We start from the raw sequence: 27,904 nt of genomic DNA on the forward strand, positions 1-27,904 counted from the left end.
GGTATTAAAGCATAATGTGTGTGATAGTAAGGAAAATTGAGAGGACATATGTTTGTAGTGGTGTAGACATGAGGCTGTTTTGTAGATAGACTTGCAGCTTTGTTGACTAAGATTTTAAATTTTTTCCCCTTTCTACAAGAGTTTTATTTAGAGAAGAAAGATAAGTAAATCAAATCATTAGATGAGTTGTTAAAAGTATAAAGTAGAAAATGAAAGCCAACTTGATGATTTTTTGGAAATAATTTGGGTAAAAGTAAGAAGAAAATACTGTCCCCAAATATTGTTAGTCCATTTCCATTACTATAACAAAATACCTGAGGCCAGTAACTTATAAAGAAAAGAGTTTGTTAAGTTTTATTCAGGGGTCTGAATGCCAAACAGTAATGGTCTCAGTTCTGGGATGAGGATCCCTAGCTGCATTACAGGAGAATATGCAAGAAAGAGAGATGTCATGTGATAAGTCAGAAAGTCAGAGAAAGACAAGGGAGGGGCCAGGCAACCAGGGTACCAGAAGAACAACATTATTTTTTCCAAGGGACAGCACCCTCAGTGACCTAAGTACTTTCCACTAGGCTCCATCTCTTAAAGGTTTCACCACCTCCCAATATTGCCACACTGGGGACTAAGCTTCCAACACGTGAATCCTTGGAGGACAGACCATATGCAAACCAGAGCTGTTACTAAAGGGAAAATCCTCCTTAAGGAATTGTGTACTGCTTTTGGAGGTGAAAGCATCAAAGGAAATGATAAAAGGGCGTTCAGTCCTTCTTTTTGATCATCTCCACGTTAAATTCTTCTGTTATTGTTCTATCCATCTCCCAAACCAACCTGGTAGCTCAAAGACACTATGCCATATATGAGTTCATCTTTAATTCCGGAATAAATTCTGATTTTTACTTGCATATTTTCCCAAGTCTGTAGCAAATAAAATTTCCTATCTTGTCTCAAGAGTGACATTTATGTCACCTGCTCAAAGGATCAAAGGATACTATGTCTTTTGATACTACTTTCTCTTTTGTTTTTGGTACCAGGGATTGAACCTGACCACTGAGCCACATCCCCAGCTCTATGTGGTATTTTATTTAGAGACAGGGTCTCCCTGAGTTGCTAAGCACCTTGCCTCGCCATCACTGAGGCTGGCTTTGAACTCACGATCTTCCTGCCTCAGCCTTCCAATCCACTGGGATTACAGGCATGTGCTGCAGTGCCTGCACTACTTTCTTTTTTTAAATCATTTTTCCTTTGACTTTATTTTTTCCACTCAAACTATATATATATATATATATATAAACAGAAACAAACAGGACAGAGTTGAGGAAGGACATTCATAGAGTTCAATCAAACATGATTGAGTCACTATTCATTTTTGGCTTATTTAAGACTGCAGACCTGAAAAGGTAGAGGTGATACTGAATTCACCCTGAACACAGGTCAGTGCTCTATTGGGGCTGATGCTGTGGGGTGTAGGCATCGCCCTGGAGCCCAGCAGGGGTGGGTATGGGTGAGGTCGTGCAAGTGTGGGCATGCTTAGCCACCCGCTTTTGTCTTCCACGCTGGCTCCTCACCTTCTCATAAGCTTTTGCTCATCATGCATGTGCCTCCACCATGACCAAAATATCTGAAACTCCAGATTGGGAGATTTGTGATTTTTGTTGAATAAAAAAACAAACGAGGCATTTTTGACTTATAGCAATCTCTGTCTCTCCCTCCCATTGCTGCCTGACTCTGGAAAGGGGTCTAACTTGTAGAAACTCCATGTTTCCAACAGTGGAGGCAATGGGAAGTAGTAACTACTCTTAGAGAACAAGTGGCGTACACTTTTATAAATACGACAGAGTTGAGTGAATGGAATTCTTAGTGCGCCTGATAAGCTCCTTCAGGACTGAGCAACATCTCACAGTGCTTTGCAGACCACAGGTGATGATAAATATTTGATTGAGAAATAACAAGCTTCTTCCTCCTAAGAAAGGTTAATTATGAGTCATTCTTGGGAGTGAGGGATCTGGGCTGATTTTTGAAAAGTGAAGCAAAGTTCCAATCACCCATTTACACTTGTTTTCTGAGGAGAGATGTAGAAATAGTACTTATATTAGAGAAAGACCTCCTAGTAAACATGACTTTTTATTAAAATAAATCTAGTTGATGAAAAAGAAGCTTTAAAAAAATCACATCCTGAAGATAGTTCATTTGGCTAATCCTACACAAACTATTACGAGGCATTGTATGGCAGACAATTTAATTTTAGGATTATTACTGAGCAAATTACTCATCCATACTGAGTTACTGGGATGGAAAATACTTTTATCTCCCACCCAACATAGTCCCAGGGAGAAAAAAAAGGAGATTGCATCCTAAAATGAAAGCCAGAACGCCATATAAAATGAACTTCAGATGAAGGTGAGGGAATGAGTGTGTGGTATCCCCAGATCAGTGGTGGATTTCTGAAACCTTTTTTTCAGGATTTCAGACCTAATAATAAGTAAAATCATGTGTTTGGGTTATCTTTCCCCCTTATTATAAGGAATGTTTGCAGTTTTCTCATTTGTATCAACTCACACATTTTTGAAATTTTATAATCCTGTCTAGCTTTGGTTATAGATTAAAGTTCACTGGAGAATCACTGTCTAATCTTTTCAGCATGTTCAACTGCTATGAGGATACACAGGACTTGATGGCTTCCAAGTGTGGTTCAAACATCCAAAGCACTCGAGATTAGCACCATGTGAAGAAATTTTAAAATATTGTACTGCAATTAATTTTAAATAACTTAGCACTGCATATGTCAGGAAGAAAGCCATGATAGACTACAAACGGAAACTCCTAAAAGTAGAATGATTCACTGAAATCATTTAAATCATTTTTTTCTATCATAAGGACATAGAAGCAAAAAATATGTGACTATTTCCACTTGAAAGAAGCTTGAGTACATTTTGAAATGTTCAGATTTTACCCGAGCTTCACTCTGAGAAACTTGAGGAATGTTTTTGGATTGACCAAACCAGTAACTCTCTATATTTGTGCATAATTGTTATAGATTAAAAAATCAAATGATTAGGGAAAATTATTGTCAAAGTGGAAAATGAAGTCACATTACTTTAAAGATAGACACTTGAGATGTTTTAATCTGAAATAGTTCTTCAAAGTATTGTCCTAGGGGCTGAGGTTGTAGCTCAGTAGTAGAGCACTCGACTAGTATATACAGGCCTTGGGTTTGATCCTCACCTCCACAAAACAAAACAAAAAGTATTACCCCACATTCTAGGACCTTTCACCTACACTAAGTTCTTTAAAGGATACTTTATTCAGTAGCTGTTAGAACAAAACATTTTCTAATGTTTTAGATGACAGGATAGGTCAAGTTATAAAGAGAAAACACTGTTTGTGGGCTTCTGTGGTCAGGCGTTGGCCCAGTTACTGCAGATAAACATTTACAACTCTTCGTGGGCTATTTGTGGTCATTTATAAGTAGAGACAGTCTTTGACTTATAATGGCTCTTGCACTCACGTTATTTCTGACTGTGCTTATGGTCAGCAGCAAATAAGCTAATAGCACCCAGTCCCTTTGGATGAAGTGAGGGTCCCAGCCTTAAATGCAGCCGACAGACCCGCAATGCCATTGCTAATGATCTGTCTCAAACTCAGAACTCCAGGGCTGGAGACAACTTTCACAGGATACAAAACCACCTTCATCTTTGTAGCTGTTGCAGCCTGGAGAGGTGAGAATTTACATGTCCAAGGGGGGAAAAATGGGCAATTCAGGACCAGAAAGCAGGCTTTCTGACACCCTTACACTCTATCCTCACCACATGGAGTACACCACCCTCCAGCCAGGCAGCCTCCCCAACGCCAGAAAATCCACCCCAAAAGATCTGTGGACATCTCCCAAGATATGGCCTGTTGTATTTCATGGCCGCAGAAGAGCTGTTGTTTCACTTCTTTCCATTTTAACAAATATGGATTAGGATCTATATATTCAAGACACTACGCTACCTGCAGGTAAAAATAAGACAAGAAATAAAAATAGGCATTGTGATTCTTTAAGTAGTTTATATATTTTAGAAAACCTGATCTTATGTAATGTCCTGTTTCAGAATTACAGTGCCTCATATTTTACAAGGTGCTTTAAGTCATGCCATTCAGCTCTCAGAGTCTGGAGGATCAAATATTTGGAAGATGAGTAAATCGAGGCTTAGGAACGTGAAGGGGCTTGCCCAGCTCCACAGTTCTAGAAAATGGCAAAGAAGGGGCTCAAACCCAGATTTTCTTAAACCAAGTCCTTTGCCCTTTTCGCTGTACCACAGCTGCCTCTGTTAGAATTGTCACTTCTGTAAAAAGGAGGACACTGGGCCTGATCAGGATTATCATTCAAAAACTGTGTATGAAATTGTTTCTAAGGGGTAAAGTCTTATTTTTTAAACTTAGTTTGATAATTGACACCACTTCCAACAATGCTAATTTTGCAGTGATAGTCCAATATTTCACTTAAAAGAACTCTGTCTAAACCTGTCTGTCTCACTAGAAAAGCTGTCTCTAACCATTACCACTAACAATTAGGATCTAGGCTCCTGCAAATATTGTTTTGAGGATACATTTAATGAAACCAATTGCTTTTAACACTAAAAGAACACAGGCAACTACAAAGGTGCACAATAACTTGTTGCTCTACCTTAATTTCATCAGCAGACAGGATTCAGTCAAGAGGGGATGGCACAGAATCTTGGTTCTGTAATCATGGTGATCCACTGTGAGCTCCTTGAGGGCACGGGCCTGCCTTTCTCCATTCTGTATCAGGAGGTACATAGGACACAAGGCACATAGTGGAAGCTGAGTGAAATAATAGATGAATAAATGCAATCAGTAGACCCCCCAAATTAAAAGGGAACTCGTGCCGTTTTAGGAGAATGATCCAGTATCACTTCCCCTTTGGTTACAGTAGTGGTGTCAACATTGCTACCCCTGCAGAAAATCCCTGAGTTGTCCAAAATCTCTAGTTTACCTCTTTCAGCAGTGGTGGGACTTGTTTTCTCAAATGCTTCCACAGGGGTGGGGACGACAAACCAACCAAAAAAACCTTCCTGACTTACCCAACCACAGAATCTTCCACCTTCTATTAAGTGACGCTACTTTGGGGGCAAATTGTTACTGTGTCATTCTCATTCTGTCCTCTCACCAAATTATTTTGGGTATGTGTATAAAAGGGCTCAGTTGATTTTTGAGAATTTCATCATTTTTATCCGTGGTTTTAAATCTCTTCCCTTTATTTTCCTGTCCCTATTATGCCAGACACCACTAAATCATAATCCTTCTTCTTCCTGACCAGGAGGGAAAAATGTCACCGTAAACCCCACCACCTTGTCACCCAAAATTCCTAGGGAGCCTTAGCTCTGAGGGTCTTCTTGAGGCCTTAACCTTACTTTTAGACAGTTGTCATTATCTTTGTCTAAAGGTCATAGCTAAATTGAATAAAAGGAAAGCTGTGTTTTCCTGTCGATGCACAAAGGCAGTATTGACTTCCCTAATCCAGTTTGCTGAGGGGTGAGAGAATTAAATTAGATATCTAAGCACAGAAATTGAGAGCCTTTGAAAACAAAGATAAGGAGACAAGACTGTATTTTCCCTTTTCCTGGGAGCTCTGTGCTCAAGATTTTGCAGGTGTGTCATCTGATCCATGGCTTGCATCGATCAAAACTGTGCCAATGCATATTTAATTAGCAAGGGGACCCTGGATGCATTATAGCCATCATCCCTATATTGAATGGACTGTCAGACTTGCTGCACACTCCTCCACCCCACCCTCCCTGGGCTCTCGCCCCCTCCCCCGCCTTGTTTGGGAAGCTTCTGCATTTTGTCTGAGCAGCTAAAAAGTTTCTTTGTTTTTAGCTGCTGATGCATAAGGCGCCACTGAGGAGAATACAAACAAGTAGAGTCCTAAAGTGTTTATTTTGTCTAGGAAGACAAGCTAAACCAATTTGGTTCCTTTGGTGAGATTTTCAAACCCGGTTGAAAACCAACAAGAAAGGCTAAAAGAAAAGAAATACACTGTTCAACTCTTCATGTATAGATTTAAAAAAAAATAATAGTTACTTTAGGACTAAACTAAAGAAGATTCCAGGATACCTTAATAATAGAAGTAGAGAATAAATACTCTTCTATTGTTTTATTTTAAAAGCTTTCTGGCTTTGGTTACTATATAGGATGTTGTTAGCAAATATTGTATTTATCAGTTTAATTTGGATGATAAAGTTTACTATTGTGACAGGAATCTGTCATACCATTAGAGAATACAATGAAAATGGAAAAGTTTTTTTCAGATAGAAAGTGGATAAAAAGTTGGAGCTGGATTTTTTGTTTTTAAGTTTCCAAGGTTTGGGGGGTACTTCCTTTGGTAGATTCTTAAAGTGGCAGGAGGCTTGGAGTCTTGCCACTGACAGGTTACTTTCTTGGATTATTTTCACACAGGTTCCAAAGCCTGAATATCCAGACAGAGTGTTGTCTGATAAACAGATGTAATGCACCACGTCTGCTTAGAATAAAGAGCAACAGACTGTGAGCACATGTTTAGGACTCATTTAAACTCATCAGCGTGGTCTTCCTCTGTCCTATTCTACTTTTGAGGTAGCTGCTTGCTGGTAAAGTAACAAGGAATATTTTTTTTTTCTTGCTACAATTTGCTGCAGAGACTCATGGGAAATTAATTTGCATACATCTTGTTACAAAGACTGACTACTTCCTGGCTTAGACAAAGTGTTGCCTGATAAACAGACTTAACACACAAATGTCTGTCTGGAATAAACAACAGCAAGCTGAGATTTACATTTCCATTATCAGAGATAATCTCTTTCCCAGTATATGGGAATTAAGAACCTTTTCTTTAAAACCAGGTCTGTGATGTGGATGCTTTATATTAGAATCACATCATGTGTGGATTGGAGTTGATTTTTTAAAAGCAAATGAAAAAGTTGTTTGGATGAGAAAATGTGAATGGCAGAGATAACTGGTTGTTTTTTTTTTTTTTGTCCATTTATAAATTTCAAAACCAGGTTTTCTTGCTTTATTGTATTTGATTCATAAACTATCTTGTTAAGTTAGGCAAATGATCACTGGTGTTCCCATTTTACAGATGAAGAAACTGAGATCTAGTGTAATTAAATTATACAGATGAAAATTTTAGGATCTTATCTTTTTGCCATTTCATACTCCTTTCAATACTGAATACAATTTCAACAAAGTGTATTACTTATGGTGCTACCTGAACTTTAATGGCATGGTTACTCTCAACAGAGGGCATTTTAGTATTTTATTATTTTTATTTTTGGCAGCACTAGATATGGAATCCAAAGCCTCATGCATGGTAGGTAAGCACTCTGCCATTAAGCCACATCCCCAGCCCCGATTATTTTAATAAATTACTTTATGGACATCTACATGCAAATAATACATACAGATTATAATTCAGTTATGTATCACTTTTATTTGATATATTTATTTTATAACATGAAAATGTATAGAAGCATTTTCTGCTGTATCTAAATGACTATATGAATAGTCTTCAAGTATATTTATATCCCAAGACCTAGTGTTGTGGTTCATTTTAATGGTGAAAAAGTGACTAAAAGGGTGAAGTGGAGCACAATTCTGATATGTGAAGACTTTACTGTAAAGGCCTTTTATGTAGGTCTGTGTTACATTGGAGTGGGTAGGTGACCAGGTTGCCTTAGCTACTTGAGTTCTAAATTAATCAGCAGGTCACCATCACAAGTCAACACAGCCCCTCTAATGGGGGGGAAAAAAACACATAGTTCAAAATGATGGTCTAAACATTTTGTCAAACAAAATGTGAGAAGTGATAAATGTAGTCCAAGTATCGTGCTTGTGTATCTTCTATTATCACCAACTTTGACTTTATTTACGTCACTAGCAAAGCTGATCACTCCTTGAAATCAGCCTGATGTCAAGACCAAAGACTTAAGGATTGAGTCATTTTGTCTTTACTCTAAGAGTGACTGAATTTAGCATTTTTAAAGATTAGAAATGAGTCCCCCTCACTGTCATCTCACAATAGTTACACCATTTAATTTTTTTTCTTAGCGTGTTAAAACTGTGTATCATTCTGCAACCTCCTTGTGCACATAGAAAACTAACACATTTATGAGTAGGTGATAAGACAGTTGAATCACTCTTCAACCTAAACAGTCCCATCCTGATACACAGTCCCACTAAACAGATGGGCCTTGAATACCAGCGTTAATGCCAAAAAATCTAATTCCTGCAAATTTAATATTTCACAAATTTCTTGTTCAAAAAGGCATTACAAAAAGAATACTTTCAAGAAAGAAAATGATAGTAAAGTAGGTTATGTAACAATCTTAAATAGGCCTTGAAAATGCCATACATGGGTGTGGCTAAGGGGTGAAGCTCCAGAGCAGCTGGCAGCCCCCAGGTGGTCCTGTGGACCCCTTCCAAGTGGCTGCTGCATGAACACAGCCTTTCCTCTCCGCCAAGTCCCACGTGTGCAAACTAGCTGAGTTCTTTTGGAGCTAGGACTTCCTAGGCCATATCTCCCTGTCTCCCTTGGACAAAGAAGGACTTGCTCTGCATGCTTTAATTACTGCAGTTCTCACATAGACCTGCAGTTTGGGATTGCTATGAAGTGGTAGAGATTAAATTTTGTATTTTAAATGTAAAAATAAGACTTTCCATTTGAAGAACCATGGACTGTTTCCTTGTGAAAACATAAAGAAAACTTAAATGGTATAACCTGCCTCATAATTTTTCTGTTTTAAGAACTAGGTCATTGCATATTAATTTTTCATTAGGTGACCCACAGTTATGTACATTAATTGACCTGAAATATCGGTTTGGTTATTCACTGTGTATAAAGGATTTTATCTAGTATCTAGAAATGCTAATAATAATTGCATATTTTTGGCGGTCCAGATTTAGGATGATATTACAGATTTTTGTCTTTTCTTCATTGGACCATGATGAATAATGTTATATTTGGCTGGTGGTCTTCTATTCATCAGTGTTTACACTTACGCTACAAATTATATATACATATGTACACCTGTACCTTGACATTTTGAATTCTCAAATAAAGTTTTTTAAATATTTCTTCTGACATCAGTCTTTAAGGATGTGGTCTTACTGGAAAAAATATAAAATATTCCTGAATGTTATCAACATTACAACAATAATCTCTTGAATAACAGCAACTGTGAGATCAGTAAGCAAAATGTGACTCTCATAGTAATTTGCTTTTCTGGATTTCTTTACTGTAATAAATATGGTAGAATACTACGTGATCAAAATAGAATAATTCTAAACCTTACACTATTAATCAGAAATATTATTTTTATTTATTGTAACTTCATGGATGTAGAAAAACGAATTCTTTGATCTGCCTTTATTGCAAAGTGCTCATCTTCTCAAACCATAAGAAACAAAAACATATCTAAATTTTGAACATCTTCAAGGGCTACACAATTGCCCAGGATAACTGTTTATCACAGTCAGACTGTCACTACCCTTATTCTTTATTTCCTTTTGCCCCCAGAATTCTCCTAACTCTTCATTAATTGGCAAGGAAGTATCCATTCTTTGTCTTTTATTTATTATTATTATTTTTTACACTATAAACAATCCCAACTCATTCCAGTAAAATTTTCACTTTTTTTCTTTCACTTGACTAACATACTTTCATGACTGGGTGACTTCTGGTTTTTTTTTTGTGTGTGTGTGTTGTTGTTGTTGTTGTTGTTTTTCATATCATGTAGTTTGGGAAATTTCAGACTGGGCACAAAATTCTAACAAAGGCTTTTCAGACCTCGTTAGCCCAACCATTTGGGGTGCAGGGAAACTTAGGCGAAACTCAGGCAAAATTATCTTTCTAGTGGAACTAGAATTTGTGCCTTATGGCCATAGACTTTTGTTGATAACATGGGGACTGAATAGGAATTACACTGGTGTGTTTAGGGGGGCAGATTCTTCACCACCAAGTGTCTGCTCTTCTTTATCAGGCTCTTCACAATAGCAGTGGTTTGGATTCAGAGGCACTCTGCAGACACCCCAGGATGGGGCTTTCCCTAACCTTTGTGTCTTTTGAATGCGCAAAATAGTCCTGCCATCCGTCATTTTAGCCCTTGTACATTTCTGGAGGGCCTCCTGTGTCTCAAACACTGTCCTTGGCTCAGCCTCTGTGGTTTGTGGGCCAGCGGGTCATAGGAAATGACTGTCTGCAACTTTCAAACACTGCAAGATTTCCGAATCACCCACAAACTTGCACCTTACCTCTTCTGCTGGCTTCCACAGAGGGGAATGTCAAACAGAGATAGAGGCCTTTTCTTCCCCTCTTTTTAAGTTCCACACTCGCTCTTCCAGTGTGAGCTTAGTATATTTTTCAGTGGTTCAGTGTTGCTGGCAGTGGTTCAGTGGTAGAAAGCTGAACGACAATGGAAAATTCATCAGTTCAGCAGTTATTGAACTCTGTGGCCGGGCCAGGCACCCTGTCGGAGGAACTGTAGGCAACAGAAAAAGAGGAAGGAATTCTTTTCTTTAGGAGCTCAGGTTCTCATAGGAGATCATTTAAAATCACCTTAGTTCACCTATATCAGTCGAACCATGTGAGCTCTGTGGACGATGAAAGATGGACTGCAGGGGAGAAAGCGCTTTATTCTAGGTCAAGGACAGAGAAGATTTAGCAATATTCCATCTTTGCTTTTTGCTTAAAGAACATAAAATAGAAGGAAGTGATACCTGCATTTTTGTCGCAACAGTTTTATTGCATTCACATGTCTTTGTCATTCCTTGCCTTGCCCAGAGAGGTGCTGTGTGAGGTTCCATGCCCCAATATGTACCTAAGTAGCAAATCTAGCACAAGGTTTCTGCTCTTGTCCTGCATAAGCTTAGTACAAGAAAGGGAGACTGATTTGTAGACATTATGATTTATTTTATTCCTTTCCCTAGTGATTATATTGATAGTGAACTTTGTCTGAGTACTCTAGCAATATAGCTGTAGGCGCCATAAAAATGCATAGATGGATGGCTACCAGTCCAATTAAGAGGTCTTAACCCAGCCTCCTATATGCAAACCCTGTCTATTTTAGGTTTAAATTTCTGCTCATAAATTTTTAAAAAACCAAAAGAAACATCGCTTTTCAAGGTTAGGTTGAAGTCTAAGGTTCTTTAAACAAAAAACAAATCCCTAGATGGGAAAAAAATTGATAACCCTAATGTACTTCCTCACAATAGCTTTTCCATCTCCATCATTTAAATACACTTTAAGGAATACTCTCTTTATTGTAAAATATAAATGTTTTCGGGGGTGGCTGGGGATATGGCTCAGTTGGTAGACTGCTTATCTAGCATGTATAAGTCCCTGGGTTCCCCAGCACCACCAAATGTGTGTGTGTGTGTGTGTGTGTGTGTGTGTGTGTGTCTGTCTGTCTGTCTGTCTGTCTGTCTATATATCTCTATCTATCTATCTATCTATCTTTTGGCTTTCAACTAGGGAACAAGAGAAATTCACTGTCCCAGGGCCTCAGATACAAGAGGGACATCTAATCTTATGCACCTGTTTGTTTCCTGGGGCCTCTAATTATTTCAGAGGTGATTGGAGTCAACAAACCACAGCATGATTATCCAGAATAGTAAGATATAAAGTTGCATTGGCTTCGGACAGGTCTCTACCAAGTATATAAAATAGAAAAGTAAATTAATTGTTAACCTTCTTGATAGTATTTTAATGCAAATGCTTAAGAAGGAGATTTTTCATTTGTATCAATTATGTATGGGTAGAAATTCATTTGCGATTCTGGCCATCTGATTGGCTCCATTCTTAACAGCATCCATGACCTTTTGCTGTATCAGAAAAAGTGCCCATGTGTCCATCCTCAGCATAGGATACTTACAGGATCCGGTAGTTTTTCTCCCTGGTGGTTCAAAAAAGGAGACAGTATTAAATGGGCAGGATAGAAAGTTACTGAAGTTTTTAGATCATTCAAATTTTCTGGTGGACCTTTGGCTTTGCCTAACCCTTACCAGGATGGAATACTTTAGTATGCAGCCTCTGGCTGAATAGCAGTGTCTCTAGCTCTTGAATAAAAACTGAGAAATTACATTCTGTTTTCAGTTTGGCTAGATGCCTCCTCCAGTGTTTGTAACTGAGCTTTCACGAGAGCGCCGCGGCCCCTTACAGACCAATTCTGAACATTTTTGCCACTCAGTCCTTCACTGTTGGTTTGCTTGTTTTTCTGTGGCTTTGGAATTTTTAAACTAACTTTAAACATACCTAATATTCATCTTTTATTGCTGTGGCATACTTTCTATCATTTTGTTATTTTTCTATAAAGGTAGGGTGGCAAACCAAACATAAATGTAAAGTGAAAAGAACAAAGAAGTCTACTTTCGGATTATTAAAAAAAAAAAAAAAAGACTTGGGTCTCTCTAAAGAGAGACATTATTAGAAAAGTTATTCACTATTATATATCTAAATTAATGGAGATGAAAGATGTTTTCCATTTGTTCATGGAGAAGCAATTAATTGTAAAGGTTTTACACCTAGAAGTAGAATGTTGGCTAAGCTATCAGATAGAGAATTATATTTCCTAGTATTATTCCAAAGAAAACATTGTATCTGGCAAAATTTTATATACCTGTTTGGGGATTTGATCAAGAAGAACTTTAGTTCTCTTAAAATGAAATTATATATTTTGCTTTAATTTTGGGTACAGATATTAATCATTCAAGACTTTCTAGAACAAAAATAATGGAGGCATGTCTCTCCTAAAATATGCTGAATTATTTCTTAAAATATTTAATTTGTTATTTCTAATGGCAAAGTGATAGGACCCTTCCTTAGGAAAAAAGAAGGAAATCATGGGATTTTAAAAAAATTGTATGCTCTACGTGTAATATTAATAATTAAAATTTCAAATGTGATTATGATATAAATTTGTTCGCATTTCCAATTTTTAGTGAAGGCCTTTGTATTTAATTTTATAGTTTTTTTCTGAAGGATTCCTCCCTCTAAAATTTTTTGATAAATCGTGACTTTTGTTTTTGTCTTTATTACACAGTTGTTACAAGAAAATTTAAAACTGTCATTTTTGCCAGACTTAAATAAAAATTTGCCTTTTTACTTTTGTAATTTGAACCCTTAAATAAACATTTTTTTTTTTGGCTGTAATCATCAAGGTTAAGATTATCTGAAAATTTCAAAATGTTCTTTATAGTACTTTTCTAGAATTAAAATCTTGATTTGTTTAAATGCAGGAAGTCTTTGTTTTAATAATAAATTAGCATTTCTAGTCTAAAGTCACTTTGTGCAATATCTCCCAGAAAGATTGGTGATACTATATGTCTGTTGCAACAGAAGTAACATTTTCAGTTTAATCACAGTTAAGTGCCATGAACTTTTGATCTTACTTTCAACTTCTTGCTGAAACGCGGTCAAAATTTCGGAGACCTGATTCTAACCCTGTGAAGTCAATGTAAAGTCAGGATCCAGCCTTTCCACAGATTATAAAAGGTTTTAAAATTTTGTTTTAAAGACTTTGTGTGCATTGGTTTTAAAATAATGTTTTAAACTATCTTAAATCCCCAAAAGTGCTTCACATAAAAAAATTTTCCCTATGAAATATTTTTTCTTGATTTTTCTCCCTCATTCCCAAGTCCATTATAAATATGCTTGCTTCTAATTCTATGCAATTCTTTTAATTTAGTTTTCATCTAATTTTAAAGCTAAATGTTACTTTATTTTAAATTATTCTATTAAGAAATTAATTTAATTGAATTAAAAATTTTTAGTTCTAAAATCTGATTATGAAAGAAGAAATAGTTTTAATTTCATAAAGGTGTGCAGGAATCTGTTTTTGCTAATAAAGCCCTTTAGGACCTACCTAATGCATGAGTGCAATAGGAATACAGTACTTTTAACATCAGAGGAAAACGTGTACTTTCAGAAAGCCCTTTTTGAGTTATACAGTTATCTCAAGTGCGTGTGCTACAATATTAGAACTCTGGTACTAAATGGTGTTAGTCTGCATAATCTGTTGCTGCAATACAGAGCTAAATATCAACAGAGCTTGTTACTGTTGTTTGGGTTGCTTTTATATACCAGTTTCAAAATATGTTTTGACACTTTATTATGTTCTGGATCAAGCTTCAGATGTGTGTAATGAAGGATGAAGTCTTTATCAGACTCCAGTGTATAAATAATGGAGAAGAGTGGTTTGCAAACGGTCTGTCTATAAGAGAATGGCTTTTGAAGAGCGTCGAGCTCTGATCTGGCACCAAGCAAAAGCCAGTGGAGGTGGAAAAGAAACTGAGAGTCCTCTCAAAAGGCACTAGCTCCTGCCCTGCCCCTGTTTATCTTTCCATCTTTCCATCTTTCCTCTTCTCATTTGTTATGTTGTTTCTCTAGTTTCCCATTCTTGGTGTATAGGCTGAACCTTTTAAGAAGGCCGGGCACCCCTGATCCACTTTCCCTCACAGACCCTGTAATGTTTGGCTGTATTTTTATGTTTTTCAGATTCGAGTCAATCTGAAAGTCCCAGCCAGCCAAGTGATGCTGACATTAAGGAACAGCCAGAAAATGGTAAGTTGTGTGGGCTGTGGCTGTTCTATCAGAGTGCACAGCAGCCAGCAGCTGGCCCCGCACCTGGATTCTGGGCTCTGCCCTACGGGTGGCCCACGGCAGGAACAACTTTGAGGATTCAGAAAAACACTCAAGTAGAGATTTCTTTTACAAGGGCAAATTCCTCGTTCTTGGATCACCCTAGCAGCCTGGCAGCCCCACCAGGCAACACTGTCTGGGTACTGTGAGGACCTTAATTCCCAAGAAAGATGATTACTGGCACCTAATTAAACTACAAGAGATGGGGTTGCTGTACCAAATCTGATGCTTTTACAGTGAAAAAGGGGGAACCATGGGTTTTTTTCATGTCATTTTAGTTCTCTTTTTCAAGTGACAAATGCAGAATGATCTTACTTAGTGACTTAAAGTCATTCATCGGCAAGTACTATTGAAGTCTTTTAAGACCTCAACCCTTTCCTTGAAGAAATCATCTCTCTACTTTTGAAGGATTTTTCCACTTTGAATTATCAGATGTGTGTAATGAAGGATGAAAGAGTAACGGTATAGGAGAGTCTGAAGTTTCTCAATTGCACAAATACATCAACTTCCAGTTGCAGAAACTTTATTAAAATAAAATGCCTACTTAACATATACTTTAAGTATAATAAAGACCATCCTGGGTTAGAATTTTAAATTGAGAAAAACATCAGCTTGAGTGAAAACAGAAGAGAACTAATAGTCCCTCTCCTATGCTAAACATTCTGGGAGGTGCTTTCACAGATACCATCTCATAAAATTCCAAAATGGTGTTCTTGCCTCTGTAATGTTGAATAGGATGTGAAACCTGTCAGGTTATGGATTTATTTCTCTAAACTAGGGTAATATTACATGCCTATGGAAGAATTAAATAAGATAACATGTGTAACTTGCTTACCATGCCATTTTTGGTAGACTGTGTCCTAAGAAACATGCTGGCAGCGAGTGGGTATTATTCTTACCACTTTTCTTGTCCTGTAATCCCATCATACTTTGTTTTTCATCTACTTCAAATGTCCTCATTTTCTTGTATCTGTCTTCCTTTTGTTTTCCTGTACATTTTTCCACTTTGATTTCCATCTGATCTTTTGGAAAAGATAGGTAAACTGTGGGATGGAGGACTGAGCTTGCTTACCACATGAGATAGCCTATCACTGATTTCTCAGAATATGCTTCATTTCCTGCACCTGTGAAATTCTTTATTCTGTCACTGGGCTCTAGCATTAAGTGTAAAATCTCTGGCTCTACTTGTCCCAACCCTTGTATTTGGTGATATTTTCTTTATCAAACGTGTTTTTTTAGAGCAGGCATTTTTTTTTAAAAAAGGGGTGGGGGAGACCTCTGAATGTTGGTTTTCAATGTCATAAATAGCTACATATTATTTTTTTGTTGACATTTTAAAGAGTGGTTTTTATAGACTAGTTTTGTTCTTTATTTTCAACTTGACTTATGAATGATGGACTGTATTTATACATAATCTTCCTGAGTGTGTGTTCAGAGATACTTGTTTTATTTTCATTTTGAGGACCTCGCAGACTTAGGGGCGTGCGGTTCACGTATTTTGGTCTGGCTGCCCCTCTAGCAGGCCTGCGATTCATCTGTCTTCATAAAATGGCCGACAAGCTGTTCACATGCAAATATAAATTGAGAGCAGGAGAGCCTGGCATGCTTTTCTGGAGCTGCCTGCAATACTGATATTGTGCGTTTTTATTCCAAAAAGCAACCAAGATCAAGCCTGGATTTTTAGGCCAAAGGCATGGCTATACTGGCCAAGTTTGCTTTTAACCCTGGATTACTTGGTGCTACCCCAAGGATTCATGGTACCATTTTGGGGAGATCATGCAAGCTCAAAGAAAGTATTAACATTGAAGGGATAAAGTAACAGATTCCTACCTTTCAAATTTCTACGTATTTCAAAGAAAAATAGGAGCTGCTTTGTCTCGAACAACCTCAATTGGAGAAATATCAGCATACTCGATTTCCTCCATCTGCCCCTTGTCCACCTCAGGTGAAATTACTGGACAAAAAATTACTTTATTCTCTGTGTCTTCCTTATAGACACAGAATCCTTAAAGGGAATAAATGAAGATCGGCAAGGTATTTACAGGCCTTAGATGACTGTCTGCTCTTCTGTTGCTTTGAACAAGCCCGTGCTCCCCCTTCTTCATTTCCCCAGGTTGTGAAGATGAGTTCTGTTTGTTTTTGCTTTTGATTTGAAAGCGGGAACTCTTATAGGTATATCAACAAAGCTCTATGAAGTTTTGGAATCTTGCTGGATGACGAAGTGACAAACTCTGCTCTTCAGATGAAGTGAACACATTACTCCTTCCATATAAATCCATATATGTATGGGAAAATAATCCTTTTATCCCAGCTCTTGAGAAAGGTAATGGGAAACGAATGCTTTTCCCCTAGTAAACCACGGAGACTGAACAGACAAATGGTAACATGCCGTTCCATCCAAACTGTAAAATGAGGCCATGAAACTTTACCTAAAGTGGATGCAGCTGTTTCTTCCCTGTCCAACTAGTCTTTTTTTTTTTTTTCTGTAGAAATTTTGCTTTCTTTACTTGAAGTTCCTTAAGACCTAACTGTAAAGGAAAACAAATCTTTGTCCAGATTTGTTTTCAAATAGGAATGTCAAGGGAATTATTTGAAGCCCAGATAAAATGTGAGAATCTCTGAAACTCAAAATTGGTACAGTGGTTAAAAATTCTGCCTCTGGAGTCAAACAGACCTATGTAATGTACAGATTAAATAAGTAGCTGGTTAGCTGACTGACTGAACTTTTTCTCTAATCTCAGTTTTCTTGTAAGATAGAAATACTGAAAGAATTCACCTCCTGAGTACTAAAATGAGAATATGCATGGGCAACAGCACAGTGCCTGGTTCAAATAAGAACCAAGGATATCCAGGACTACTCTCCAGTTGTAGCTCGTCATAAACATAATGAGCACATATCTTCGGGAGGCCAAAAGCTGGGAGCCTTGGAGTGGAAGAGTATGGTGTCAGAAATAAACCAAGACTTTGAGAGACACCATTTGTAGATACCTACTCTGCTCTGAGGGGTCAGAACATAAATTTACTTCCTAAATCCCCATAATCCCCACAATGCCTCAGCAATATCACTATTCAGTTCTGTCCTCACACTCTGCTTGTCTGCCGTGAGTTTGAGAATTAGTAAACTGCAGAAGTGACTTAGAGGTGCTGGAACCTTCAGAGTGCGCCCTCTAGAAGGAGAGTCTAGAAAAAAAAGAAAAGAAAAGAAACCCAGAAACCAAGTAGAATCAGGCTTATTAAAAACTATAAACTGATCAAGGGTAGGATTCATGAAAAAATCCTTCTTTTAAAAACAAGTCTCGTACAGCAGCTAGCTCTTTGCTTTGAACTTATAAAGGTATCTGGTACTTAACTTGCTCAATGAATAAACTTAAAAAAAATAGATGAATGTGTTGTCATTATCCCCAACTAATTTTTGACTGTCTACTCAATGTTGAGTTACAAAAGTTTTTTAAGAGGAAAAAGATAAATAAATAAATAAAGAACCTCTGGGAAAGCTGACAGTGTAATTGGGGTTTTGGGAAAACTATACAGATACATGGGCATAAATATGCCAGAGTTAGGCACAAGGTAGTATGTCCACTGCAGATTAAGGTAAGCTCTCCTGGGAGCAGGTGTGGTCAGCAAATGAATAGTGCCATATTAGTTTATGCTTAATTATTAAAGGGAATGCAGTGCAGATGAAGTTCCCAGCTGTGATGAGGATCATTTATTTAATCCTTAGGCTTATTATCGAAACTTCATCTCTAGCTTTTTAAGAGCTCATGAAGGCTTTACGTCTTAGTTTTTGGACTTTGACTTAATACATTTATTCAACCCACCTGTGTGGATTCCCAAGATGTACTTAGGTGACCATTAAAAATATTTGTGGGACTGAACATTTGAAGCGCTGGCTCGATATTTATAAGCCCTCTGCACAGTCCTCCAGAGCTTGCATTCTGTGGTGCATCAGGTCAGTCATCACGGAGGGAAAGCTCACAGAGCAGCCCTCCTACTTCATTCATGAATGCTGCTGCTGCTTCTTTTTCTTCTTCTTCTTCTTCTTCTTCTTCTTCTTCTTCTTATTATTATTATTATTATTATTATTATTATTATTATCATTATTATTATTATTAAACCCAGGGGCATTTAACCACTGAACCACATCCTTTTAGTTTTTATTTTGAGAAAGGTTCTTGCTAAGTTGCAGAGGCTGACCTCAAACTTGTTATCCTCCTGCCTCAGCCTCCCAAACTGCTGGGATTACAGACATACCTTTCTGTGTCCGGGTAAGGCACGCTTCTGTAGGGCCGCGTGCATTTAGTGTGCAAGGCAACAGCACAGGCCAGCGTTGGCACTCTGAATACATGCTCCCCACTGGATCCACCATCATCAGTGAGAGACTGCCCTTAACTAAAAATGTAAGGTTTCCTTGCAAGGAAGAGAAAAGCTGTGTTCACAGGCATTTGCTATCTCTAATCATCTGCTTAGCCAGCCAATAATAAACTTATCTTAGTGGTTTTTAAAGTGTGATGTTTATAATAAGAAACCAAAGTTGGTACTTGGGTTACTTTCTTCTTCCGTTTTAATTGTGTTCATTTCTCCTCATTTGTCTGATAGCTGTGCATATGTTGGTGGCATCAACCTTTAGATGGGCCTTTGCAATCAGTGGAAAGCCATTAATCATGAGGCTTGCCCCAGATTTCGAAAATTTCCAGCTCTACCTGCCAATTTGAAAATCGCTCTGGAATATTGGTTGGCTCTAGCTTTCATGCTCACTGTCTTTTTTTTATGTCATTCCTGTCTTGAATTGTTAAACTTGGTATCATTATTAAATGTTACCAAAAAAACCAGGAATGTTCTTGTATTCAACCATAATTGTCAGTATTTCACTAGTTTTTCATTTAATTCTGTTCTGGGCATATTTTGAAGATTTTAATGTTTTTAAAAATAGCTTATAAGGCTACTGACTTCCTGACTTAAGATTTATATGTGTGATTCACTTTGTAATGTGGGGATGAGATAAGAAAGCTATAAGCCTCTATTTCTCTTTTGGATAAACATTATTTTATCTGACAATATGCTCTTAAAGATGCAGACCCTCTGCTTAATGTTTTAAATTGCTTTTTACTATCTCCTCAAATATATAGTAGATATACTGCAATGTCATATTGTAATATTAATAAACAGTGGGAAGGCAGAATAAAATTGATAATTCCAAAATGTAAAAGTCCTCACTGCTGAAGGGACTGCTTGTTTTAGGAGCTGTTTTGATTAACGTGTTATTTTAGTTGGGTCATTTTAAGAATGTCGAAGGCCATGCAGCCTTACAGTTTTCATTTTATTGGGAAAGCAGGAGTGTTCTAGCACCATTGACTTGTAAATACAGTCTATCAATATTTTATAATTTGCATGACTTTCTTTTACAATTACCTAGCAACAGTTATTCTCTGCAGTGTTCTTTCAAAAAAACCCTGCAGGGACAGACACAGTAGAGTGACCACCAAAATAGCGGCAATAACAGTAATGATCAATATTCTAAAATATGTAAAGGTCCCAACTCAGGGAGACATTAAAACCTAAATGCCTTCTGGTTTCCAGCTCTGTGTAATTAAATTCTAACTGATGAATTTTCAGCAATGTGATGGAGCCAGTCTCTCTTCTTTAAGAGACAAGGGAACTAGAATGTGGCTTGATCTACAATTTCTGTTTGAAAATAGATGAATCTGCTCTATCAAGTATTGTTAGCAGGTGTGACCCATCATTGTTCAGAGACTCCTTAGAAAGGCCTCCAGACAAAGGAACACCATGAGTCTCGCCTTGTGAAAGATGGGGTATGGGTAAGGCTGAGGGCTTCCCCCGTGTGCTTCCACCATGCAATGGTGTGTGCTGAGTTTGCACAGAATCCTGGGTAGTTAAGGGGCCTTTGTAACAGAAAAATGGGGACAGGTGAGATTTACAGTAATTTTAAAGAAATAATTATACCCTGAGATATTATGGGTATTTTTATTTTTGTGTGTGGTACTGGGGATTAAACTCAGGTCCTCACATATACCAGTTTAGCACTTGACCATGGAGCTACATCTCCAGCCCTTTCTATTTTTTATTTTGAGATAGGGTCACACTACGTTGCTGAGGCTGGTCTTGAACCTGTGAGGCTCCTGCCTAAGCCTCCCGAGCAGAGGGATTGCAGGCCATTGCTACCACTCCTGGGCTATTGTGGGCATTTTATTGTCCTCCCATAGAGGATAACTAGCTGGCCAGACTTTAGCATGGTTGACTAGTGACCAAAATAGGGACTGTTTTTAACCCTGTCCCCCTGATGTTCAAGTTCTGAAATGGAGTGGCTAATGATCTATTTTAAAGATCTTCTCCTCCTCCACCTCCAGCCCCTCACATACAAATAAATACTGAGGAAAGAAGAACAAAGTGGTTCTCAAATCCATTTGTGGTTGTGATTCTTGATCCAGAGTAGATAGACTCAGGAGTGCTCACTGAATATAACACTCCAAGTAGAGAAATATTTTTATGTGTTTATTTATGGTTTACATGAGATTATACAATTATATCCATAGATCTGGATTCTAAAAATATGAAAATAGGAAGCAATACAATTCGTGTGGTGTTTGAATCGGACATAGTAAAGAAATCAAACAAGGAGCCGTCATCAAATCATAGTGCAGTGGAAGGTGCACCTGGTGCTGGCTGCAGCTCCATCTGCCATCGCTGTTTTCTCTGTGATCTACACCTGGTGCCAGTGTGACAGGTCCCTTTGACAACACCACCTTAGAAGGACTACTTCTGATGGTCACTTTCCCATACTTCCCCATCAATTAAAAATCAGCATGGCGAAATATCATGGGGTTACTTGGAGTCAGGAATAATATATGAGCCTTCCTTGCTACAAATAATAGGGTCATTTCTGATTTGATATTTGAATAGGAATGTGTTGTTTTTAAGCATGCATATTATTTTTTGGAAGGAGTTATCCATTTGTGGATAATATTAGTAAGCTGAATGTAATATAAATAATTTATTTGGGGATTTGGAGTCCCTAATCCAGATTGATTAGTTGTCTGCTAGAAAAATTCATGTGGCCACAAGGATTTTTGGCACCTTTTCTCCTTCCAGCTTCCTCATTCTTTTTCTCTTCTTCAGGTTTTGCTCAGCTCCTGGCAACTCTGCTCCCCTGGCATGAGCTTGTCGTTAAGGAAATCTACTGGGATGTCTCAAATAGAGGCGGGGGAGGAGTGGTATTTACTGCAGATTACTCTGCTCCATCTCAGTTGTTAATTTCTATACTTGGTTGATTTTAACCCAAAGGGAACACGGGAGTCTCATATGCCTTATCCGCAGGCATCATATGGAGAATATCCAAAAAAGAGAAGTGTAAAGGATATTGTGGCAAGGCCCAGCAAAACAGGAATAGCCTTCCAACAATCTCTCCATGAAGGAGTCCGTGTTGTCTCAGATCTCTGTAGGTATTTTGCAACCAGAGAGCTTCTCAGCAAGCAGCGCTTGTAAACTCAGAGATGAACAAGAAGACGCCAAGTCACAGCTTCTGAATAGGTCAAATTAGCAAGAAGAGTTGCCATTAAAAGCCTGACACTGAGCATCTGTTTAGGGGAAATCAGTTGTCCAGGTCACTTAAAGACTAGTACCTCAGTTTTCTCATAAGCAGTTCAACAGATAATTTTTAAGAATATACTGGGTCGGTGGGGACCATGTGTTTGTTGAATGTGTTGAGAGAACACAGAGATGGATCAGGCATCCTGCTCTTAAGGACCTGGCAGTCTAGTAAGAGGGAAAATAAATGGTCATTCATTCATTCAACAGATATTTATCAAGTGCACTGTAAGAACCAGGCATCATTTTAGGCATTTCACTGGGCAAAACATACAAAATCCTGCTTTTACTTGAGCTTACTTTCTCACAGGAGAAGACAGACATAGTCTAACTAATAAACATGCAATATGCCAAGTTATACTAAATGTTATGAAGGGAAACATAGCAAGATGAGGGCATAAAGAGTGGAGAGTGTATTGCTATTCTGCAAGGGTTCAGGAAAGGCCCTTCTGGTCCATTGACATTTGAGCTGAGGCCTGTCTATTCAGTAGTAAATTCTGCTAATATTAGGGACTTTTGTTCTAATAGGTATAAAAGGCCTGAGGCATGCTGGAAGACCAGTCAGGGGTTGGTCTATCTTGAGGGGCATGAATGAGGGAGGAGGAGCTTCAGTAGGAGGTAGCAGGAAGTCACACCAAACTGGATCTTATAGGCCAAGGAAAGGACTAGGTAAATCCTTGATATGCTGTGATGTGTTATACTCATTCCAAAGTTTATTGATGCAGTAGGTATGCCCTGAGCCCCTGTGATATGAGAGTCACTGTACTAGATACTAAGTATCCCAAGGTAGGCAAAGCAAGGGTAGAGTGCAGGGTGGCATTGTAGACAGAGTCTTAATTCATCACGTTGTTGAGGAGATAGGACTCTCTGGTCTGCCCTTTGCAATATATGTTTGAACACCCCAAAGTTTTCCCTTGTGCATATTTTGCTAACAGCTGGGTTACTTGTGTGGACTAGTTGGCTTCACATACCCACTCTTGCAAATGATTCCTCTTTCATAATGAAGGTCTAAATTGTTGAGGTTTCAGCTTAACCTTGATCTCATGACACCATTGAATTGTTAAGTCCCCAGTTCTCAAGAGCATTTACTGTGAAGATTGTTTTTGCTTTTTTAATAGTTTCCAGATTTAGTAAAAAAAAATACAAGATGCCAAGTGAAACTTGAATTTCAAATAAAAACAATGAATAATCTTTACGTAATATGTAGGATATACTTATGCAAAAAGGTATTTGTTGTTTGTCTAAACAAGTCTTGTATTTTGTCTGGCTACCCGACCTGGTCCTCCATGCTCTCCCATGAAGGTTACATAGGTAGCAGTAGCAGCAGCATGTAGAAAGGTTTCATTAGTCTGTGGTGATTTCACTGATCACAAAGGGTCAAACCACTAAAAATGAAATCTGGAAAGAGTACTCCCAAGTTCCCGTGACTTGGCTGCTTAAATTCCATTCCTCCGGCATCTCCTGGTATCTAGCCCAGTAGTTTTCTTGGAACAATAAGCCACTTGTCAGGTATGGTCAATAGGTAAAATACAGAAAGTTGAGAGTCACTCAACCTGTTCGAGTAAGTGTAGGAGCTTAATTAGTGGGATATTAATTGAGTAAGCCATTGGGATGATATGTGAGTCACTCTCCCAAAGCAAGTATAAGGAAGGATGTATAGTCACAACATCTAGTTATTGGCAGACTATTTGCTTCATAAAAATGATAAAAATAGGGAAAAAAAGTCAAATAATAGATCGCTGGGGAATTCCACTTTCAGAAGAGAAGTAGAGAAAAAGTATTCCAGATAAACCTGAAAATCAGAGGTGCTATATTTCTCATGCTCTGTGTGGCATGGAAACCAAGTCATGTGTTCTCATGTGTAATTGACAGTATTTCACTAGAGATGACAAAACTCATCTGAAAATATTAGAGAAATATGGTCTGATATTGAACCCTCTACTTTTAAGAAAGAATAATATTCATAGATTTAAGAAAGGTAGTTTTGGAAAATATAGTTAAATTCTATTGGGATTTACAGTCAGATAATGATAAAAATAAAGATTGTTATTTTCATGATAATATATCATACTAGTACATCAGTCTGAGTCCTTGAAGAGTTGTAGGTTCTGATGGGATTAGATGTACAAGAGATATATTGGGGCAACACCTATGAGATATAATGGGAAGAAGGCAAGAGTAGGCTGGGAGAACCCTCAGATTGCAATGCAGTTCAGACACCTAGTAAAGGAGGGAGGAAGGCTGGGAATTAGGTAGAAAGAATCTCAGACAATAGGGAGCTTATAAGAAAGTTTTGGCCAGGCTAATGAAGATTCCCTGAGCCAAAGTCAACTGTTAGAAGTGTTCAGTGTCCCATAGGAACAAGACTGCATTAGCATCCTCCTCCTCCTCAGTCATCAGCCTGGAAGAAGTGTGGAGTTCAAAAGTGTACTGGACCCAGAGGAGTGGCAAGTGGGGCTGTCAGATAACCATTATCTTTGTAGCAGATGATCTTAGTGGCTCGTTTTAGGAAGAGATCTATGAGTTCTATATTTGTGGTCTTTTTTATTCCTAATATAATCCTATGGAGATAGATACTATTGGGTGCCTATTTTCCTGATGAGGACATTAAAACACAAGGAATTTAAATTCCTTGCCTATAATCCAGAGATAGAAAGCTATTCAAACTCATTCCAGCTCCAGAGTCTGGTTGCTTAACCATTACATTGTATTATTATAGAAAGAGTGAAATTCAAACTCTGACTCCTTCTTTTTTTAAAAAAAAAATTTTTTTAGTTGTAGATGGACACAATACCTTTATCTATTTTTATGTGGTGCTGAGGATCGAACCCAGTGCCTCACACGTGCAAGGGAGGCAGTGTACCACTGAGTTACAGCCCCAGCCCCATTAACTTCTTGATTTTACAAATTTAGGCAAATAATTGAAATTCTTGGATCTTTGTTTCCTGGTATCACCTCCCTGGAAAGTGTGTTTTTATTGTTGTTTTCTTATGTGTTCAAACAGTTGTTATCTCGTTTTCCTTCCTCTTGTTTTTCTGTCAAGAGGATTGGCACTCCTTCTTTATTCCTCATCTCATCTTCCTGCATATCTGCCTCAGCCCTATTGTGCCCATATGCTTACTTGTATCCTTAGAATTGTGTATTTGCATGTGTGAATGTTTGCATTATGTATATACGTAGAAAATGCCCAGCACGTGCAACTTCCTCAGGCAGATACTCAGTAGAACGTAGTCAGGCTTCTCTTTCATAACTCTATTGCCTTGTGGATGTGTACCTTGTGCTAGAAGACATCTTGTCCTTGTTTCAATTTTTTTTTTTTGGCAAAATAACATTTTTATGGAAAAATTATTACATTCTTATTTTAATGAACATTCTTTTCTCTTGTTCTACAGTCTCAAATATTGTGAGTATGTGGTTCATTAGTGGCTATTTTTAGTCAGTGGACTAAATTTTCATTTGATCTTTCTCCTGGAGGTGGAGAGTATAGAAAGAGATTAGTTGTAAGGTATTTATAGCAAATGCCATTATGTTTGTTAGATGGCATAAAACAATTATGGTTGCTAGTAAATTTGAAAGTGTTTCAATTGCAAAAGATGCAGGAATGTAGTTTTATTGAAAACATAAAATGTTTATTTCCAATCCCCACTTTTGTGCAGCACAGTAGAAATTTTTACTTCATCCCTTTCATTTTAGATTTCTGAATTATTTAAAAGAATTGGTTAATTCTCCATTTCAAGTGAGCAAGACAAAGTTCATTAGGATATCTGATTCCTAGCATGTCCCACATCCACAGATCATGTTAACTCCATAGAGAGGTTTATCTTCTTTTAAAATTGCAAATGCTGTCTAAACTGAAAGCTTTTCAATTTAATGCATTGTTACAGCTTTGAACTATAAGGAAGATCCTCATGATAGAAGGGGGGGAAATGAGGCACCTTATTGGTTGAGCATTAGCCAGTTCTAAAAGTAGCAACACAGATTCACACATATGTCCTTTCAGTTATAGTGGGTTTGGTGACCGCTGTCATGAACTGTAACAAGGAAACTTTAGCATGAGATTTGACCTTAGCATGGTTTGTTACCAACTTGTAGTCTTTGAAGGAAGCCAAAGGAAAGAAAAATCTGAAAAGAAATTATGCATCCTTCCCCCTAGAGTAATTATGCAGCCTTCCCCCTAAGGCTACAGAGGCAAAAGAGTTTTGCTTTTGATTCTATGCTTTCAGACTCACTGGTTCTCTTATCCTTACAGATACCCTATTTGGCAGTTATAGTTTAGATTAATTCAATAAAAGGTGGAGGGAGAGATGGATTATCAATTACTTAATAAGGATGGTATATTGAATACTTTGAGAAATGACACCACAAGAGAAAAGTTTTGCAAGGTGTCCTTGATGTTGATTATGAGAGATACAAAAGTCTCTGCTACAGACTGACCTATGACTAAGAGCCTTTAGTTTTCTCTTAGAGAAGTGGAAAGAGAAAAGCAGGTGCCAGTAAGAGCCAGTAAAGATTGATTGTATGTGGGCGGGGTTGTAGCTCAGTGGTAGAGCGCTTGCTAGCACAAGTGAGTACTGGATTTGATCCTCAGTACCACATAAAAATAAATAAAATAAAGGTATTGTGTCCATCTACAACTAAAAAAAAAAAAAGATTGATTGTGTGTAAGGGCTGCCCATCCTCTCTGTTTTCCTTTCATTCATTCTTTCTATGGATATTGTTGAATTCAGATCCATCTAAGCAGAGTTGATAGTGAGGTCAAATGTTGAAGGCAGCTGAAAGTAGATTCACACAGCACTTGTTCACAGAAATTGACAAGGAAAGCCTAACTTTGGAATACAGGATTCCTAACAAAGTTTGACAGCCGGATAATATGGAATTGTGTAGAATATGTGAGTTTAGGGGCTCAGACCTCTTTCTGTGTGTATTCTTTCTATGCATGCATAGGAGAGGCAAGAAAATTGATTGTAGTCAAATACATTACACACTTGACATCATTTGAGTGTGTTATCTTATCTTGCCATAATAGTTCTAAGAGGTAGAGGGTGAGGAAGAAAAAGCTCAGGGATGCTGAGGCATATGCCCATGGTCAACAACAATTGAGAGGCAAGGTAAAGAGTTGTGTCATCTTTCATGGATGAGCTTTGAGGCCAAATGCAACTATGGATAGTGAAGTGCTTTGGAAAGTTTTAAAAAGCTTTATACGCAACAAATATAATCATCTCAACTAATTTATGTTGTTTGCTTTTCAGTATATTTTCTATATGTCCTCTCCCCCAAACCCAGGAAATTCAAAAACTTAAAGAATAACATGCCTTATAATAACATATAATTATGTCAAATAATAATATATAACATACAGTGTACACTAGGTTATAATGTATAATAATATATAATAGTGGTATATAATTATAGAGGTAGTAGTGGAAACAGTTAATTAGTTGAAACTAGATAATTCATCAGTTCTTTTAACTGGACACCAGCAAATGAAAACAGTAATATGTTACAATATGCTGGAGTTAAAACCAGTAAGAGAAGATCTGCAGAATTCCACCTTCCCTTTCCTTGAGGTGCTTCACATGCTGTGGAGGGCATATGACCATCTGAAACAGGTGCCCAGAGAGGAAGATA

General features: G+C 37.7%; 1 protein-coding gene across 6 annotated transcripts in view; it reads left to right on the forward strand.

Moving 5' to 3' along the window:
• The window catches only part of Nfia (nuclear factor I A), a 561,296-nt gene that overhangs the window by 374,251 nt on the left and 159,141 nt on the right, over positions 1-27,904 (forward strand). For all 6 annotated transcript variants that reach the window (XM_021726814.3, XM_040288754.2, XM_040288755.2 and 3 more), the window contains exon 3: positions 14,531-14,596. In XM_021726814.3, coding sequence (XP_021582489.1) covers positions 14,531-14,596 — 66 coding nt within the window. The remainder of the gene's footprint in view (positions 1-14,530; positions 14,597-27,904) is intronic.

The sequence above is a fragment of the Ictidomys tridecemlineatus genome, chromosome 11 (assembly GCF_052094955.1).
Source record: "Ictidomys tridecemlineatus isolate mIctTri1 chromosome 11, mIctTri1.hap1, whole genome shotgun sequence".
NCBI classification, from domain to species: domain Eukaryota; kingdom Metazoa; phylum Chordata; class Mammalia; order Rodentia; family Sciuridae; genus Ictidomys; species Ictidomys tridecemlineatus.